Here is a 19,711-nt window from a genome sequence, read left to right on the forward strand (position 1 = left end):
ACTAGACATCAGTGATCAGCGTTTACTGATTTCGGAGTCGAGTCATCCCCTTCACCAACAACTGGAAATCTGATAATCTTTTCTGTCAGGAGAGAAATATGCATTGCAGATTAATGGCTGGGTTTGTGCTAATGCTCTGGGTTTTCTCACTCCTTGCTTTTATAGTCACCCAGATCAGAAGACTTCCTAGTGAGGTTTATGTGTCTGTAGTTCAAGATTGATGAAATAACCTGCTGATCTCAGCACTGCGACCAAAAACCTCAGTGGTAGTTTGTCCTTTTCATACAGAGAAATTAAATTAGGGAGTCTAAATAAATTAACAAAAACTTAACTGTGGTTTACCACCTGGGTCTGTACTGAGTAATGACACAGGAATTCCCTGCTGCTAGTCACATTTACAACATTTACATTGCAAACTGTACTGGAAAGGAATAAGCAAACTTCCTCAAATGCATAATTAGAATTTTCCTTCTGGAAAACTAATCTTGTGAATCTGCGTATTTCTGAGCTTCTTTAGTAGAAGGAAGCCTTTACTGTATTGCTTGCACGTTATAAATCTCTTTTGATGAAAAAAATGAAAGAAATGCCAACTAAGAGATGCATTTTATAGACAAAAAACCTTTTTCATACACTGAGTTGTATAATTGAAGCCCATTTGACTAGAGAAGTTACTTTAAAAGTTTTTAAGGTTGTAAGCTATTTCCCCCTGTGCAATTCAATAGCTCATTACCAGTTAAATATCATTATATTATACTGTATATAGATCCAGTGTTCTGGAAGAGTTCCACAAGAAGCAAATGCACTTGTGGGATATCTTCTATAGCTAATGGATATTTATTTTAATGGCATAGACATTGCTTTAAATCTCTTTCTGCATTAATGATAAATTCATCATTAGTGCAAAGTAGGTGAGAATTAAAAATGGCTTCTAATAATTTATAGCTCATATTGATTTTGCTGGAACCTTTCAACAGTAAGGCAGAGCCCAGGCCTTTGTCTTGGGTAAATTCCATTCAGGTCAGTGGGATGTTTGCTGGAACAAGCTGTCCTTCAACCCTCACTTTGTGGGTTTTGCCCACCGAGTACGTTTGGGAGCTCAGAAGCGTGAGGCAACATGAGCATTGCTCTTGCATGGATGGGCTCTAATAGGAAGGATGAAGTTTAATAAGTCCAAGTGCTGAGTCCTGCATTTTGGCCACAATAACCCTCTGCAATGTTAGAGGCTGGGGATGGTGTGGCTGGACAGTGCCCGGGCAGAAAGGGACCTGGGAGCACTGGTCGGCAGCCGGCTGGACATGAGCCACCGGTGTGCCCTGGGGGCCAAGAAGGCCAAGGGCATCCTGGATCAGGAATGGTGTGGCCAGCAGGAGCAGGGAGATCATTCTTCCCCTGTACTCAGCACTGGTGAGGCCTCACCTTGAGTGCTGTGTCCAGCTCTGGCCCCTCAGTTTGGAAGGACATTGAGACACTTGAGTGTGTCCAGAGGAGGCAACGAGGCTGGAGAGGGGCTGGGAACACAAACCCTGTGAGGAACCACTGAGGGAGCTGGGGGTGTTCAGCCTGGAGAAAAGGAGACTCAGGGGTGACCTCGTCACTCTCTACAACCTCCTGAAATGCGGGTGTAGTCAAGTGTGGTTGGTCTCTTTCTCCAGGCAAGAACCGATAGAACAAGACACAATCTCAAGCTGCGTCAAGGGAAATATAATTTCGATATTAGGGAAAAGTTTTTTACACAAAGAGTGATAAAGTACTGGAATTGCCTGCCTGGGGAGGTGGTGGAGTCACCATCCCTGGATGTGTTTAAAAACAGACTAGATGTGGCACTGGGTGCCAGGGTTTGGTAGAGGTGTTTGGGCATGGGTTGGGCTTGGTGGTCTCTTCCAACCCAGTCATTCTGTGAATTCTGTGAATTATGCGAATTCTGTGAATTATGCAAATTCTGCGAATTCTGCAATTCATAAGCCTCTGTGTGACTGTAATTTTGGTGTAGATTTTCACTCTTAGCCAAAAGATTATTGCTCGTCCCATACAATTCAAGTGCATCAAGAGTAGGAGTTTTATTGAAGGAAGTGCCCTGATTTGGAGTTATAAGAATTAACTCATCTTAGCTTTAGAGGTCTCTCTGAAAAGAAAGTATTTGAAAGAAGATTTGTTCAATCCCAACTGAAAAATAGCTACAAGGAAAAGGCATTTAACTTTTTTTAAATTAAGACCACAAAAATTATGAAAGGGAACATAATTTTAAAAATTAAGCCACTTTTTACAATGTGATTCTTTAATTTTCTTATGTTCCCTTTATTTTTCACTACAAATAATTTGAGAGCACTTCATGTTACCAAATGAAAAGAAAAAAAGAGTTTCACTGTAAGTCTCTTCTTGGTTCCACTCCTTTTGCTGCTTCATAAAGGGCTTTGATATATCTGGATGAGAAGGACTACACCAGTACTAAGCTTTTTTTAAACAAAGCAGCCACAGATCAGTAGCATATACTGTACCAACTCCTCTGACAAACCAGCAATTCTGTGAGAGGCAGGGACATGGAAAAAATGTGATAATTCATATTATGTGATTGTCTTCCTCCAGTGCATGGCATAATTCTGATTGAAATTACTGGCAGTACTTTGTGCGCATCAAAGGAAAAACAGCTCCAGGAACTGACATCCTGTGAAATGTGGAAGAGCTATTATAGGCTGGTGGTTCAATAGAGTGGTTTCTGAACCCTTCCTGACAAAACCCATAAGCTTTTTCTGGGCAGTAATGCTCAACTCTGTGACCAGAGATGGTCAGCAGACCACCCATCTTTCCTATTAAAATTTGTGACAGCTTTAGCATGTGCAAAGATTCAAGGAGCAGGTTTCAGACCATAATCCTTTTTAGGGCCCCATTCTTCTCGTTTTACTTGTTAGAAACAAAATTAGATCCAAGGGTGTTAAAAGAAAGCTGCTAGCTTTCTAAGCCTTTAAAAATATGTATGCATTGCACATTTTTTTCTCTGAGTACATCTTTTATTATGCACTGAAATAAATAGGTAAAATTAGGCAAGTTTTGATAGAGCCGCAAAATTGCAGCTGAGAAGTCTTGGATTTTCTTTCCTGTTACAACCTGCTTTTAAAGATAAGCTGGTTGTGACTCTTAATTTTAATTATAAAGCAGGCACTTTGTTTTAGCTAGGAATTTCTTTAATGTAATTCATTAAAATTAAAACACAGGTATGAACAAAATTATTTTCTGTTTCCAATCTCTTGATATTTGCATATATGCTAAGGAGGACAAGCTTGGCCAACAAAGTTTCTTTACAGTGGGAATATTTTCCCATACAAATTTTCCCTTTAAGCAAAGTTGATCAAATATTTACAGGATTCCCATCTATCTATGTATAAAAATTGAGGGAGGCCCACGCTTCCACAATTATTACAAACAGTGCATTCATCAGGAAGCAATCTCAAAGTGCCTTAAACAGAGCATTGGCTTTAAAGTTGCATTGAGTATTCTCGTTAGAGCTTTATAGACAAAAACTTGTAGGTGGAGAAGACTTAATCCTGCAATGTTCTGTTTAATAGTGCTGGAAGCTAAAAACCTTTCAGCATTGGTGTGAAGGGTGTAATTCCACCAAGTCTTACCCATGCCAACACCCTTTATCTTTGGGAATGGTAATGTTGACCCTGCTTGCCAGTTAGCCAATAAATGGCAAATGCTTTGTAGTGATTTGTCCAAGGCTGCACTTTGCAAAACTGTGGCAGGCAGAGGCAGGTGTAGAAGATTCAGACTTTCCATACCACCAAAGAGGATTGTAGGATTGTGTTTTAGGGGAGGGTCAAGCCATCAATCATCACAGCAGGTAATTCATATTGTATTGCCACTGGATGGGAAATGTGCCAGTAAAATGCTGATAGCTGTCCCTACTTGAGTGCTTCCCCAAAAGCCTATTTCCCAAATATGACTCCCCTGTATTTGTCCTTAAGAAAAGAACAGAATATATATATCATCAGATTTTCTCTCTCCTTAAGTTAATTACCTTTGGCTTCTCTAGTAGCTTAATTTTTCTTGCCCTATCAATAGGCCTGCTGAAAGAAGCACAGCACAAAGGGTTTTATCTGTGCTATTGATTGGCTAGAAAGTGATGTGTTTGTGACTATTGGAGCTTCTCCAGTGGGTATTTATTTACACTGGGGGAGGGAAAAAAATCAGCATTACTTGGAAAAAAAATAACTAAAACTTTCATTTAACATTACAAAAGAGAGTATTGCTTAATCCCTGAAGTAGGAAATTGCTTTTCTTCATGATCCATTGCTTTCATACTGTTTCTGGCTGCTGGTGCTGAAGGAAAAAAAAACTGTTCTCACTCTGTTTTCACCGTATCACTTTTCTTATCCTCCACAACAAAAAAAAAAAAATAAAAAAAGAAAAAAAAAATTTGGCTGCTAATTTGTTGTTGGAGTAAATGCAGGGGGAGGAGAGCCTGGGTAAGAAAAGATGGTTTTGTCTCGAATGGGCACTTGCAAAAATGGAAGCAGAGTAAAACTTTATGTGGAAATGTGAAAAGAAGAGATTAAGGATTTGAAGTTATATATCAAAGCTGAAGTATATGAGCTATTGCTATTCTTTGAGATGCTGTTATGGTTTTATACCTAAATTCAGCAGCATGCTCCCAGAAGATGAATGTTGCTAAGGAATGTTTTTTTTCTTGTGTTCTGATCTTGTACATATACAGAGAGAAAGAAAATGGCAATTAGAAGGAAAAGGCATAGCTGGCTGAAACAAAATGCTGGTATTTCGTTTCACCTTCCTTAAGACTCATTCTTTTTTGTTAAAAGCACCTATTGTTTTATTGCTTCTAATGTGCACTATAAAAATACAGTGTGTTACAGCTCAGTGCTGGCAAATACAAATGGAGTGTAACTAAGGAATGATTATTTAGCTTTGGAAGTTACAGTACTTAATTAATAATTCCCTGACATTATTCGGACAGGTCACAGAATGGATTTTAGAGTAATTGTAAGTTACCAGCAGTGGTTTTAAATTTTCCCCTAGGAACAGCAATAGGAGTTGTATTTTCTCTTTTCCTATCAGTGGCGTCTCTTGTTTCCTTTTTTAATCTGATGGCTTTCTTGTTTTTTGAATGCATTTAGTCTTGCAAACCATAATCAGAGGTTATGCCAGTAAAGCAGTGCTCTGAACTGTGATGGCAAGTTTCTGAGACTGGTATCTCACAGAAGAGGCACATGTACCTTTCATTTTGAGTTTTAGCTTGTGCTAGCTATATGAGGAAAGCAGCAAGACCACACCATATGCCCAATAAAAGCTTCATTACAAAGGCATTAGTAGATGAATCCAAGTTACTCTGTGGTTTATTTTATTTAGAATGTAATAAGGTAGGTTCATTAGTTTGCAGGCTTAATGTTTTCTACTGTACCTCAAAGCAACCAGTAACAATTCCATTGAGATTCCCCAGATCTCACTAACACCTGTCAAGATAAACACATGGCTCTCTGGGGGAATCACCTTGGCAACATAACTGAGGGAATCTAGAAAAAAAGTAAGTCTTTCACATACAAAAGGGTGTTACACAGCCTAAACTTGATTAATGATTTTTCACATGCCTCCGAGGTCATATATCTCTTTAAAGTAGGAAAAGAAGTCAAATCAATCTCTGAAGAACAAATATTTTTGGAATGTACAATACTCCATCTGAAATGTATTTTAAAGAACTTGAAGGATGTATAATAATTGTGCAATTTGAGCTGAGCCTCAGAAAGTCTGTCTGAGACCAGCAATTCAGTCTCCATCCCCCTAGGGCTAATATATTAGATTACAAGGATTATTGTAGTGGCACTATTTGTGCCACTACATTTAAGATTATGTCAGCATTTTCATTTTAAACCTGTACATTCATAACTCAGCTATAGGAAATTTGCTTGACGTTACAAATGAGTTCTGCACAACAGTGACAATTTTTGGGGGGAGAAAAAAAAAAAAAGAAAGAAAGAAGCTTAAAGCTAAATAAGTATTTGGACATTTTCAAGTTATGACTGCCAAAAGTTAGTGTTGTCTTCTTGAAACTCTATAAATTTACTTCTTTCTGCAGCTGACTTGTAGCACTACTGTTGTCTGGAGTCTAAAGCAATGTATTGCACTGGACAAAGAGTAGATGTCTGCATCTCATCCCTTTTTTTTTGCCAAGACTGAAGCAGGACTAATGTGTTCAGGGACGGCAGGAGGTGGAACTTCACTGTACATCCTCTTCTCGACCCAGGCCAGAAGAGTGAGGGGTGTTGTGTGACGTTCATGAGTCATAGCGAGGGATCTCTTAGAAATCCTGTCAGGAAACCCTGCTTAGAGATGCAGTCCTGACTTTAGGTACTCCACAAATACCATTTAAGGCTCTCTTGGCTACTAGTGGACTTCCTAAAAAAAAAAAAACCAAAACAAAAAACCAATTAACTTTGCCCTGCAAGGTCTTTATCTCCCCATTTTGTGGATGTTGCATTAAGTCTATTCTGAGCTTTCCTTGACATGGCTTTAATATCTCAGTTATTGTGCGTGGTAAACAGTATCAAGAGCTGCAAACAACTCTGTAATACACACACTTTTCCTGTTTCTGGAGGTCTTTATCAACAAATAGGTTTTGAATATGCTTGTACTGGATACAAAAGAGCAGAATACTGGGTTCTGTTGTTGGCTTTTTTCATCAAACTTCTTGATGACTAATTTACAAGCTATTTTGGTGGTGGCTTGCTTTCTGTCCCCAGCTGAAGTATTTGCTGAGGAGTTCAAATCAGAAGCATTCAAGCTGCACCAGGGATGTCTCTTTTCTGTGGCAATGCAGTGCCAGTTCCTGCAGCAGCGCTGGGAGAAGTCAGAGAGACTTTTGCAGGTTCTGCAGCAGCAGTAGCAGCCTAATTGCCCAGGGAATTAACCATTCATGTGGTAGCCCAGAGAGAGAGTGGCTAGAGACCATTTGCTACAGGACTACAAATCTCCTAAATGCCACACACAGGCGGATTTGGCCTTATTTCCTGTGGCTTTAGATTGGAGTCAAAGGGGGAAGCTACACAAAGTGTCAGAAATCTTTCTGCCACATTAAACTAAAAAATAATAATTAAAAAAAAAAAGAAAATATGAGATTAAGTGGCATCACAGCACCGGGAGGCAGCAAAAGCCAACCCTCAGGGCATTCTGAGGAATCCCCCTCAAGCCAGCTCAAACCAGGGCTAATTCAAGTAAGGATGGACAAATCTGCAAAGTGCCCCAATGACTTAAGGACCAACCAGGGCTATTTCAGGCAAAGAGGGACCTTCTCTGCACAGTCAAAATTCCCCAGTCAGATTTCCCCAGGAAAATGTTCTCCACAAGCCCCTTCTGCTCTAAATTGAAAAGATCTGGCTTGTGTGCATGTCTTCAATGAAATGAAACAAAATGAAAATCAGCTTGATTTTGACAGCAAGGAATAGCAAGAAAGAGATTACTTTATGCACAGAGTGTCAAGAAACATTTATTATGAAGATTTAAGCCTATCTGGATGGACAGGGAGACTTATTAACTGCACCAGGATTTGTTTTGAACTACGCCTAGAGAGAGAATAGCTACACTACAGAGAAAGCAGCCTAAATATTTCCTTTGTAAGCTCTCCTTTCTCACACGATTACCAAAATTTTGAATTTCTTTGCGTTTTGTGGCTGCACAAATACTCCATTCATTCTCTTAGGATCATATTTTTTACATTCAAAGTATTCAAGTAGTTCATATGATAAAATTTATTGGCATAAAATAAACAGTTTCTGCCATGGGTTATGTAGGGTTAGGACATAAACTTGACATGAATGACAGGCCTTGGTTCAGCATCTTGCAATTAACTGGCTTTTGGAAGGAACATTCTCTGCTGTTTAAAAGAGGAAAGTTACCACCTCCACTGTTACCAGACATCAGTAGAAGTACTGGGAGATACAGGGTATAGGTCATTAAATTCAGCAGTGTTTATAGTGGAAAGAGGAAACATTAGCTTGACTGTTTTCTTCTCTAAGCCTCTGTCTGTGGGCTGGATAAACCCAAAGTCTGGCCTGTTTAATTGTAATCACAGAATGTCCATGTGCTTTCAACTTAAGGGAGGGTCCAAGCCTAGAAGTGGGGAAAACCTGTAGCATAAAACATTGGTATAGATAATTGCATAGTATTCCTGTAATACACAGATTTGTGGAGGCATTTTGGGGTGGTGTGTTTGTTTGTTTGCTAATTATTTTGCTGAAGAGCAGTTGGGCTTCTGGAGTTTAAGAGTGGATGTTACAGCACTAAATGGAGGGTTAACTAGAGATGGCCAGGGCAGCCTGGTTGCATAAGGTGGCACTTAACCAAAAGAAACCCTGAATTTTACTGACAGCTTCTGCTGGCCTAAGGCATGGTCTGCACTTCAGTTTTGCTGGTGCTGCTGAAGTTGTCCATCTTAGCTGATCTATCTGTACTGTTGCAGAGAGATACGGTCATACCAGCAAGAAGTATCTGATTTAATTTGAGGAAGTAATGTAAATTATACTCATGGGAGTACTTTTTTTTGTTTGTATAAATTTTATTTAGGAGCATTTGGTGTTTATAGCATAATGACACCAGAACAAATCAGGGAAAGATGTGTTCTTACAATAAGGGTATTCTTGCTCGAAAGATTTAGGAGCCTACTGGTATTAACAGAGTTCATTTGGTGGAAATACCTTGATTAAAAGTCACATTTACTAACAATGTGACCTGCACAGGGTAATTGTTAAATGGGACTAACTTCACTGAGATAAATTCTTGAGATGATAAAAGCTACCTTGTGAACACTAGAGTTCATTCTCACATTTTATTTACTATGCCTGCAGTGGAACATTTATTTGTTTACACAAACTCTTGTTTATTGTCTTCTTTTGTACCACTTCTTCATTCTTTGAGTGAACCTTCACAGACTGATAGCAGCATGTTGATTGTGTGGGAAGCACAATTCTATGTCCTTGGGGATTAAAACCAGGTTATTTCAACTTCAGTTCATCCTCAGCTAACAGAAATTCATACTCTTATGACAGCAGGGGGTAAAAAGGCAAGCATTTTAAATAAGAAATGCTGCATACCTTCATTCTTCATAGTGTTTACTTGCAGAAGCTTTTAACTTGTCATTAGAAAGCCAAACTGCCAAAACACCCAATTAAACTTCTTAAACAGAATCACAGAATCATGGGACCATTCAGGTTGGGAGAGACTTCTAAGATCTCTGTTAACCTAGCGCTGTCAAGGCCACTGAATCATGTCCCTAAGGGCCACATAGAAACCTGGAATGGTTTGGGTTGAAAGGGACCTTAATAATGATCTTGTTCCAACCATCCTGCCATGGACATGGATAATTTCCTCTTGACCACATTGCTCAGAGCTCCATCCAGCCTGGCCTTGAACACTTCCAGGAATGGGGCATCCACAGCTTCTCTGGACAAACTCTTCCAGTGCATCCCCACCCTCACAATAACAAATTTCTTCCCAATGTCTAACCCGAATCTCTACAGGTCTTTTAAATACTTCCAGGAACAATAAATTCACCATTTCCCTGGGCAGGCTGTTCCCCCTGGGCAGTCTGTTCCAGTGCTTGACAAGACTTGCAGAAGTTTTTCCATATATCCAATGGAAATTTTCCCTGTCATAACTTGAGGCCATTTCTTCTTGTTCTATCATTCTTTACTTGAGGAAAGAGACCGACATTCACCAGCAATCTTCTTTAAATCAAAACATGCAAAAAGTATAAGTGTCTGACTACCAGGATTTGCTTCAAATTGGAAAGTTTTATTAGCTTGCTGAAAGCACAAAAAAAAAATTGAGCAAGAGAGGATTTTACTGGAATGTCCTTCTTTTGCTTTCCTGTCTCCATCTTGCTTTCATACACACTTCCATCTTCACCTTGCTGGTGTTCTTTTAATTTTCAATCTTTTAATATTTTCTGCAAATTAATTCTCTCCCATTTCTCACCCTTGCACTGCATTAGATCACCTTTCTCTCCCATCAAACTTGGATAGTCCTCTGTTGTTTGTGGTTCAGAGTGCAGAGCCAGAAAAATGTCAAATGTTGTTAAAATTGGAGTTGCTACACCCAAGGTGCTGATCACATTGCCAGATCCAGAAAGGGATGCCTACTTAGAGGGCAGTCACCCCATTCACACTTTAATAGGGCTCTTAAGAGTTAGATGCCTAAATAGTTTTGTGAGGATTTGGTCTTTGCGTACGCAACTCTTGGTTTGGATGCAGAGAAGCAAAACAATCCATTAATTTAACAGTCCCTAAGCAGTGTTTATTATCATAATGTTGCACCTAAAAATGACCCCTTAAAATTTATCTGATAAAAAAAAAAAAACTTCACCAAGTAGTCTCCAGGCACAAATTGAAACTAGAAACTTCAGTGGCAGTTTTGTATGTGTGCTGCATAAATAGTACATATTTAGTGAAGTAGAGCTCTTAAAAACCCCTTTTATCTTCAGTAAAATATTAAATGAAGTACCTTGGACGTACCTAAACATTTTATTCATTTGTCCTTGTTTTTTAAGCACTTTAGGCCTCCCTGGCACAGTAGATGGCAGATGGAGCAAGAATTTAGATTAAGGTACTCAAACTACAAAGACCTCCAACAACAGAGTGCTTCCACCAAGTCCTTCTGAATCCACACCAAAGTGGATCTTCAACCAAAGTTGAACAAACTGTGCTCAGGCTGGAAGGCACCTGTGGAAAGCCTCTCTCAGCAAGGTTACACACCTAGAGGGGAATCCCCCAGTGAGGATGGAGCCATGCTTTCCTGGGTGCTGACAAGGCAACTCCGGCTGTAAGGCAGCACAATCCTTAAAACAGCACAGCCAAGCAAAGTTAGTCTAGACAGGGCTTGCCAGCTGAAATTTTATCTGCACAATTGTGTTGCCAACTGCATCGTTACACGGTTGGCAATACCGGCTTCCTATTTCAGAGGAGTGATAACAATTTTAAGTTCCTCGTCTGTAGGATGTCTAGAATCATTAAGAACAGTCGAGTTAACTACTGCCTGTTTCCAAAACGGCAGCAACATGTGAACAGTTTAATGAAAAACTGGTTCCAGTGACTGAAATATTTTGTTTCCTGAGTCAGATTGATAGAAAACCTAGTGGTATTTATGGATGGAGTTTCTAACACACATTACTTGCATCAACAGGAAACATATATCAGGAGGTTTAATTTTATGAGAGCTGTCAAATCCAGGCTGACTTTTCCTTAAGGTTTCATACCTTCTTCTCCTTCTTTCCCTAACTCCAAAACTTAGAGAAATTATTGTCTTTTATTTTTTTAGGAGGTGACAGTGCATGACAGTTGAAAGCTGATAGTTGGGAAAATTGGGTGTTTCTTCTCTCACACGGGAACTTTTGGAGACAGGTTGGAAAACTGACTTCCCTAAGCTGCGTTTCCCTCTGGGGGTGTTACAAAGTGGCCACGGCGAGTGCGGGCTTCCTTTGGGATGCGTGTCTGCCCTTCCATGGAGCGCAGAAAGGGCTCGGGCAGCGCTGCCTTAAGGCTTTGTTATAATTTACCTCGGCGTCTTGGCAAAACTTTGGGTGCGTGGCGAGGCTGCGATGCGACTTGTCCAGGTGGGCAGGGCAGGAGCAGCCACTTTTCTGCTCCGGAGCTTCGGGATCTTTTCGTCGCCTCCGGGCACGACCCCCACAAATACGAAGGGCGTTTTTGTGGCCGGGGGCAGCGATCCTCCTTGGGCTGAGCAAGGCGAAAAACCTTTCTCGTTCTTCAGCCTACGCAGCTGAGCAAAGGTTGTGACTTCCCTTCGCACCCGCGGGAATTAGCGCCTCGGCGAATTGCAGCGGTTTTCGTTTAGATTAACGCGAAATGTGTATAAAAAAATAAAAAAAAATAAAATATCCACCCCATTCTCACGCCCACCGCTCGCCCTCTCGCTTTCACGCATCCGCTACCCGCACCCATGATCTCATGCTGCTGAAGGCATGGCACAAGATCCACGGCAGGCTGGGAGCGGGGGAGGGAAGGAGGAGAGGAGGGAAGGAGGAGGAGAGGAGGGATGGAGTGTGCGGCTCGCACACCCTGCTGTGCCCAGGTGCGGTACTGCAGGGGCTGCGCCTCCGCGCCCGGCTCCGGGCGGCGCAGGACCCGCTTAGCCCTTAGCACACCGACCCTCGGCTTTTAAACGTGACATGGGCCCCCATGGCCCCCTCGGCTCGGTGTGCGTGTCCGTGCGAGGGTGGTGATGCTGTAGGGCAGCCCTCCGCCCTGTTTCGGGGGTAGGCGTGGGGCGAGCCCCGCAGCTGGGCGGCGATGCGGGAGCTGCCGGCGCCGCCCTGCAGCTGCGGGGGAATGAGGGGGGCTCAGCCCAGAAAGGATTTATATTTTTTTTTTTTTTCCAGCCCAGCTTGCGGCTGCGGTGGGCGGCCGAGGTGCGGTAGTTGAAAATCCCGGTAACTCTTTGTTCGGCGCCGTGTGTGCAATGACCGGATAATCACAGCCCGTGCCCGAACAGACCGAGGGGAAACATCTGATCGGCGAAGTTTAGGCCAATTAAAAGACCCCGAAATCGTTCTTTTTTTAAGATGAAAGTGGGTTTTCGAGACACTGGTACCTCTGAACTGTCGGAGGAGGGGAAGTGCTCCTGCCGCGCTGCTGACTCCGCGGCGCGGGTGGGGAGGAGAGGCGTGTGAGAGTGTGTGTGTGTGCGTGTGAGAGTGTGTGTGTGTGTGTGTGTGTCCCCTCCACACCGCCCGAGCCGCGTTCTGGAAGTGCGCGGCTCCCGAAAGGCTGAGGAGAGGCAGCGCGACTGTGTGGGAGCTGAACTCAGCCTCCCTCTTTAACATAGGCTCGTCCTCTGCATTGCATCCAAGCCTCAGCGATTTGCTGCTCGGAGACTGCAGATTTGCATAGCCCTGCTCCTCGCAAGCATGCTTATTTTTATTTTTATTTTTTTTTTTTTCCTCTCCCAGCTTCTTTCATAAGGGTGCACTATTCTCCCTGAAAACATCCTCGGGTATTCCTGTCAATAGCCAGACCACTGAGCTTGCCGGAGCAGCCTGATTATTGTCTGGCGGCGTGTGCGAGTGTGTGTTCGCGAGTGTGAGTGTGTGTGCGCGCCGGGAGAGAGCTCGCTCGGTGAGGGCTCACCAGTTTGGAGATGAATGGAGGGAAGAGCAGCAGTTTGATTTTTCTCTGCTTTCCCAGCGCTGGCTGATGGAGCGGCATCCCCTTTTCTCTTTCTTAGCAGAAATGTGGCATGATTGGCTACACTGTGGATTACTGAGGATGGGGGAACGCTTGGCGTTCTCGTAGCCCTTGCAACTGTGGAGTATTGTTAATGAGCACCAGCCCCGGGAAAGCTGAAACTAGCGATTGTTTGGGCACGGGGCTTTTCCCCGCTTCCACCTCTTTGCGAAGGCTCTGAACTGCCTGGATTCTCTGACTATGTCTCGGATTGTTTTGGGTAGAAGAAGACCTGGAGAAAAGGATCCTCATAGGCTTTCCCAAAGGGAAGAGATGGCTCGCCTGGTGCCGTGAGCTGCAGCCAGCGCCGTGTGCCGAGCGTGCGAGCGCCTCTGCCCAAAGTTTGCCTCCGTTGCTGTGGCTGCCGCTCCTCCCGAGGACGCCGCGGGCCGGCTCGCCGCGCACCGGAGCATGGGGGGGCTCCTCAGGGGCAGCCCGGAGCCGGGACCCGCCAGCAGCGGCAGCAGCAGCGCCGGCGGCCGCTTGGCCCTGCTCTGGATAGTCCCGCTCACTCTCAGCGGCCTCCTTGGGGTGGCGTGGGGCGCCTCCAGTTTGGGCGCTCACCACATTCACCATTTCCACGGCAGCAGCAAACATCATTCAGTGCCTATCGCTATCTACAGGTCACCGGCTTCCTTGCGAGGCGGACACGGTGGGTCCGGGTGCCGCTCGGTGCCGCCAGAGGTCAGACCCCGCGGTCTGCGGGGCTGCGGCGGGCTCGGGGGGAGCACGAGGAGCACGGCGGGGAAGGAAGGGCTGGGATGCGGGGCTGGGAGCCCCGTCGGGCGGGGTCTGGGCCCGTCCCGCCGCTCCCGGTGGGGTGGGGAGCTCGGTCGGTCCCGGTGGGGCGGGGGATGCTGGCTGGGCTGGCGGGCATCCCCCGGGGCTGGGCTGGCGGCGTGTCGGTCCGTGCGCCCCGCGGGGTCGCTGCGGGGTCCGCGGGCGCGGGGCAGGCGCTGGAGCGGAGGTTTCCCGCACCCCTCTGGAGCGGAGATGATTTCCCGCACCCCGCCGGAGCGGAGATGATTTCCCGCACCCCTCTGGAGCGGAGATGATTTCCCGCACCCCTCTGGAGCGGAGGTTTCCCGCACCCCTCTGGAGCGGAGATGATTTCCCGCACCCCGCCGGAGCGGAGGTTTCCCGCACCCCGCCGCTCCCTGCCCCGCCGCAGCAGCCGGGGAAGGAAAGCCCGGCCCGGAGGCGCCCGGAGCTGCGGCCCCAGGCTGGCAGCGCCACGCCTTGTCCCCATCGCCTCTCCCCGTCCCCTCCCTGGCCCGGTGCGGGCACACACGGGCGCAGGGCAGGGCAGCGCGCCCGGGGACCCCGGCGAGGGCCGAGGGGCGGGGAGGGAGCCGGGGCGCTGCTCGAAGCGCTGGTGATGATCGCGCTGCTTCCAGTTCAGTACCTTGGTGGGAAGTCGATGAACTGAAGCAAAGGTCAGCTCATTATGCTGGGGATCGGGGGAGCGGCAAGCGCTGGCCCACCGAGGGAGGGAGGCGATGCCCAATGTAGCGGGCAGCAAAGGGACGGAGATGGAATTCTCTCCAAGTGCAAATACATTTTGGTTAAGAACGACAGTGCTCCGGTAGTTAGTTTCTGAAGTGACAGGAAGCTGCTTCAGTGCCTTTTGGAGAGCCCCCGCGCAGTTCTCTTCCTTTTTGCACGCAGACTTGCGAGCACCTGCCCATCAATACATGCAGAAGAAGTGTGCGTTACATATGTTCGGTAGGACCAAAAGCTGTCAGAGAAAGCGAAACACCAGACTATGCTTTAAGGATTTAAAGCCTCCCTTTGTCTCCGAGGGAGGAAGAGAAGATAAAGAAACCCCCTTGTTGGTTTCTGATTAGATTATACAGCATCATTCTTCTTCATTTTCCCGTCTTGCCTTGCTTCATTTGCACGACCATGCGATGTCATTTACAGGCTTTGCAAAGTAAAAAAACAGATCTTGTACCTAACCTCTGCTTCTCTGTGCAAGATGACCTAGTTGCAGGCACGAGGTAGTTAGGAATTACTGGATTTTTTCCAGTGATTAACAATGCCGGTATTGGTGGAAGCAGTAGCATTGTTTACCTGAAAATCCCCACTGTGTGCTAAATAGCCTTTGATACATAACTGCTAGAAAAGTGCACAGAAATGCCTCTTCTTAAACATTTTGTTATTTTTTAAAAACTTATACGACTGATCTAATTAAAAGCAAAGCAATTGAGAAATTCAGGCCACCACTCTTCTCAGTAGTGCACTTGAGGCAGTGCAAGATTGAGAATGCTGAATGTTCTGTAATGTGTGTGCTACAGGGGAGAGCTAAAGATGTATGTGCATGCACACATGTGTCTATATGCTTATTATTCTCCCAATTTCTGCCCATATGGGGATATAATGTGGAGGCTTGCTATTCATTTGAGAGAAGGCTGAAAGGATGAGGGGAAAAGAAACATGATGGTAGAGGTGCCAGCTATGATTCCTTAGAAAGCATTTTAAAATCACACCTTTTGCCAGTTTTTGAAAGCATTACCTTGGACCCAGTCGAGGGGTGATGTGTAAAAAGGCAGGTTTCTCAGAAGAAATAAGTCTTGTTAAAGAAAATGAAATATGAAGGGGTGGAGCTGCCACTTAAGGACTTCATAGTAAGCCCAGGAGCCTCTCCAGAAGTTAAGTCGGTGATTCTATGAAAAGATAAGGGGGCATTTCAGAATGTTTACTTGATAACACAAAGTGCCTTTGCTTTCCTATGTTTGTGAGAAATCCTGCTAGCTGACAACATTCCAAAACATTTGGTTCTTTTCATTATTAATTCTTCAGAGAGGTGTTCCCATTTGCTTCTGCAAGCCTGACAGAAGCATTTCTGTCTCTGACTGAGCAGTGTTGGGCACAGTTCCTGTGGAGCCCAGCGCTGCATCTCTGAGCGTCCATCAGAGGGAACTGGGGGAGGAAGGAGGGAGTGTGTGAGTGTGTGTGTGCCTGTTCCTTACCTGCTCTTCTCCAGTGTCCCCTGCCCCTGCTGACTTAGCCAGGTGAGAATTTGCTATTTCTCAGCCTTGTATCCCTCAAGGTTAGCTCAGTTTTGCAGAAGTAATAATGAATTTTGTTCTCCTCTAACACATAAAAAAATTGCAGTTTTTACGGTGAGCTCATAGAAGGTTTTTTTTTTTGTTACTTTGTCAGCTTTTTGTAGCATCACACCTGCTAAAAGTAGAAAAGAGCTTTTAGGACAGGTCAATTAGTCGATCCCAAATGGAAGCATTGCCCTCTAATATGGTGAATTAGAAGTGTGAAAGGAAGGAGGAATGATCACTTTGTTCAGGCACTCAATAAACGCCACCACAGTCCTCAGACATCCACACCCTTCTCCTTTACCCCGGCACCCCCACCCTCTTGGGCTTAATTTTTTTATCTTTCAGTTTTCCTTGAGCCAACACAATTTCAGCTAGTAGTATAAGCAAAGCCAAAAGCCCAGCATGGTTGGATTTCTTCCATTTCTTTAGAAAAACCAAACCACAGTCTTGCTGCTAACATTCTCATCAGGTAATTTTGCTGGGATTTTGCTTAGTAGTGTGAGCTCATGTGGTTTTAGTGGACAGTATTGTGCCTCACAGAGACATAAACAGAATCCCAACCAAGCAATTAGCTCACCATATTAGACAAAAAGGAGTTCAGCACACAGTCTTTTAATACACTAGAAGTCAAAATTAAACATCTTTGAAGCCTGACCAAATGATTTTTCAATTTTGCTTTGTGACTCTCATTAAACTCAGGTGAAAGATGGGTGAAAGATTAGGAAGTTTAACCACAGGAATGAATAAGAAAGTAATTCTGAAATAATTTTGTGGATCATGACCTCAACAATGTAAAAAGAAGTCCTGAGAAGTAAAAGAAAGACAAATGTTCATAAATATAAAACATATACTGCTCAGCCCTCACCAGTGGTCTCTTGTAGCCTGTGGTGTATTTGATAATTTATGTCCTTCTTAATCCATTTAAGAAGGTGGCTATTGCTTTTTTTATAGCTGTATCTACCATGAAGTCTGGCATTTTGGGGTTTTTTTGAGTAGATAGGACAGTTCATACTCTAGATTACAAAAGCAGGGATGGTCCATGGCAAAACCCATAAAAAAGGAAAGAGGTTGCAACTTCCTCAGTAACTTTAAATGAAGAAAGACTGTTTTTTTAAGAATCCAGGGACATGGTGGATGATGTGTGAAGGGAAAATTGTGTGTTGAATATGTTAAAAGTGTAGCCATATGCATGGCTGTCATCATCCTCATTCAGTTCTGTCTTCCTGCAAACACTTCTTTGGTGTTCATTCATTTATGGCTCTCCAATTCAGTTACCAAATGGCAAGTACAGTGTGTCCACTTCTGATTGCTTTCTGTGCTCTCAGGATCTTGTTGAGGCTAAATACAAACTGATCCTGCTTTCTTTTTTTTTTAAATTTGTGGGGAATAGGAGCCAGGAGGTGAATAATGAAACCTGAATGTTGGTATGTGCGTGTTCTTGGAAAGAAAAAGCAAAAATAGGGAGGGAATAGGGTCCACATGCTCACAGGCAGAACTGAAAGAGCTGAGTTCTGTGTGTAGTAGGGGTTGTGCACTTAAGGACCTGAGTGCCAGAAGAATTTTGACTTTATGAGGCTTAGGACCAACATGTGGGCCAGTGGTTTAGGTTTAGCAGTTTAGGTTTATGTTTAGTGGTTTAGCAGTAAACAGAATGGGGTTCTGTTTGAAGAACAGAGTAATGTTCTGAAGTAAACAGAATGGGGTTCTGGGAGCAGGTTTTAAGAAAGTGGCAGCTTGGGCTGGTGCTAGGGACCTTTGTGGTGGAACAATGGAGAAATTTAGGAGGTTGAGCTTCAGCAGCCAAATTCCTAGGCAGGAAGAGCAGGTCTGTGAAAAATGAGATTTTTGAGGAATAAAAGTTGGCAGGTTTTGGAGCTGAGAGCTGAGGATGGTGTGTTACCACAGCGCATCCACTCCTCCAGTGTTTCCCATCCAGAGCATGATGTGGCAGCAGGGACACACACACTGATCTCCCACTCCTGAGCTAGGCCAGCTTCTTCCAGGCTGTGTTTCACCATTGTTGGCAGAGCTCATGTGCACTGGAGTCACCCAAATGATGTTCATTTGGACAGGCTTCTGCAGCAGAGTCACCAGCTCACTGGTGCTGGAGTACAAAGCAGCCTGGTCAGGCAGCTCCTGCTCAGGGAAGATGCCTGTTGAACTCCACAGGAGTTTTCACCAAATAAAAACTATAGGACTAGAATTGCAGCATGGCAGTGATATAATTTATACCACCATTGTGAAATGTATAACCCAGACATCTTTGAAAGATGTCCCTATGATGTATAGAAAGCATTTATTTTTGTAAGAAACCCCTGACTTACAAATACAGGTGAAAGTAACTTCATGGCCATTTACTCCTTTTTAATAAACTGGAATTGTTACTTTGTTATAGAAAGATAATAAACTAAATAGTTTTAGGGATTAGGGTTAATTAAAATCACATTTTTGGTTACAATGTGTTTATGTTGCAGGAAAGAGTTCTATGTTAATTAAACCATCAAATGTAAATGTTTCCAGATGTTCCAGCATTGTTGCTCAGTGTGATGTTAGAGGTAGAGGTGAAAAAGTCTCGTTTTCATCTTATAATTGCCTTTTTTAATGTTATTTCAAACCTGTTTGTATATCACAATCTTTTTAAATGCCTCCTTTTCATTCACAGATTTTCCAATACATTCTGGCTCTCCTGCTCTGAGTACTTCTTACACAAAACATTTAGACATTTTCAGGTTTTAAGACTGTAAAGCATAGTAGCTTTCTCAATGTCTTTAAATTATACAAATTTTATATCCCCTTTCAAAATTTCCAATATGCTCCATCAGTTATTATCCCCATCAGCTGCCAAAGTATTAACATCAGTTGGAATGGAGTGAATAACAAAGCAATTTCAGTCAGCCTAGTGCTTAATTGGCTGTGCAGTTGGATATGCATATTAGCAAGTGGTGTTTCTATATTATTATTTCTGTCAGTATGGCTTGTCAAGGAGGCACCCAGTCTTCAGCAGGATTGGGGACAGTCTGCAGCACTGCAATCAAAAGTGGAACGTTGCCCATGGATTTCTGATAAGCATCTTTATACAAGTCCCACTGCCTTGGTACATGCATAGCTATTGATTGACTGGGGTGCCTTTACAAGAGCTAAATAAATAACAATGCTGTTGTCACTTATCAGCAACACCACTTTTGCCTCAGCCTGTGGTAACCATGTTTTTTAGATTTAAAGCATGTCTATTGTCTTTTAATCAAATAGTGTTTGAAATAAGTTATCAGAAGAAATTAATTTAGCATTCAATGCAGTGTACTTCCCGCTGTTTCTAATTTTCAAAGATGGATTTTTTTTCTGATAGTGAAAAGTTGACTTGGCTTTGAGGGAAATTTCCTTCTGTCTCTTCATTTTACTCCAAGGGAGAACTCT

General features: G+C 43.7%; 1 protein-coding gene across 12 annotated transcripts in view; it reads left to right on the forward strand.

Moving 5' to 3' along the window:
- Positions 1-19,711, forward strand: part of NRXN1 (neurexin 1) — a 676,210-nt gene that overhangs the window by 391,509 nt on the left and 264,990 nt on the right. For 4 of the 12 annotated variants that reach the window (XM_058802367.1, XM_058802368.1, XM_058802369.1 and 1 more), the window contains exon 1: positions 13,104-13,893. The exons of the other annotated variants lie outside the window; for them this stretch is intronic. In XM_058802367.1, coding sequence (XP_058658350.1) covers positions 13,653-13,893 — 241 coding nt within the window. In that variant the 5' untranslated portion in view covers positions 13,104-13,652. Of the gene's footprint in view, positions 1-13,103; positions 13,894-19,711 lie in introns of those variants that run through there. 12 annotated transcript variants of the gene reach the window in all.

Source organism: Ammospiza caudacuta, chromosome 3 (assembly GCF_027887145.1).
Source record: "Ammospiza caudacuta isolate bAmmCau1 chromosome 3, bAmmCau1.pri, whole genome shotgun sequence".
NCBI lineage: Eukaryota > Metazoa > Chordata > Aves > Passeriformes > Passerellidae > Ammospiza > Ammospiza caudacuta.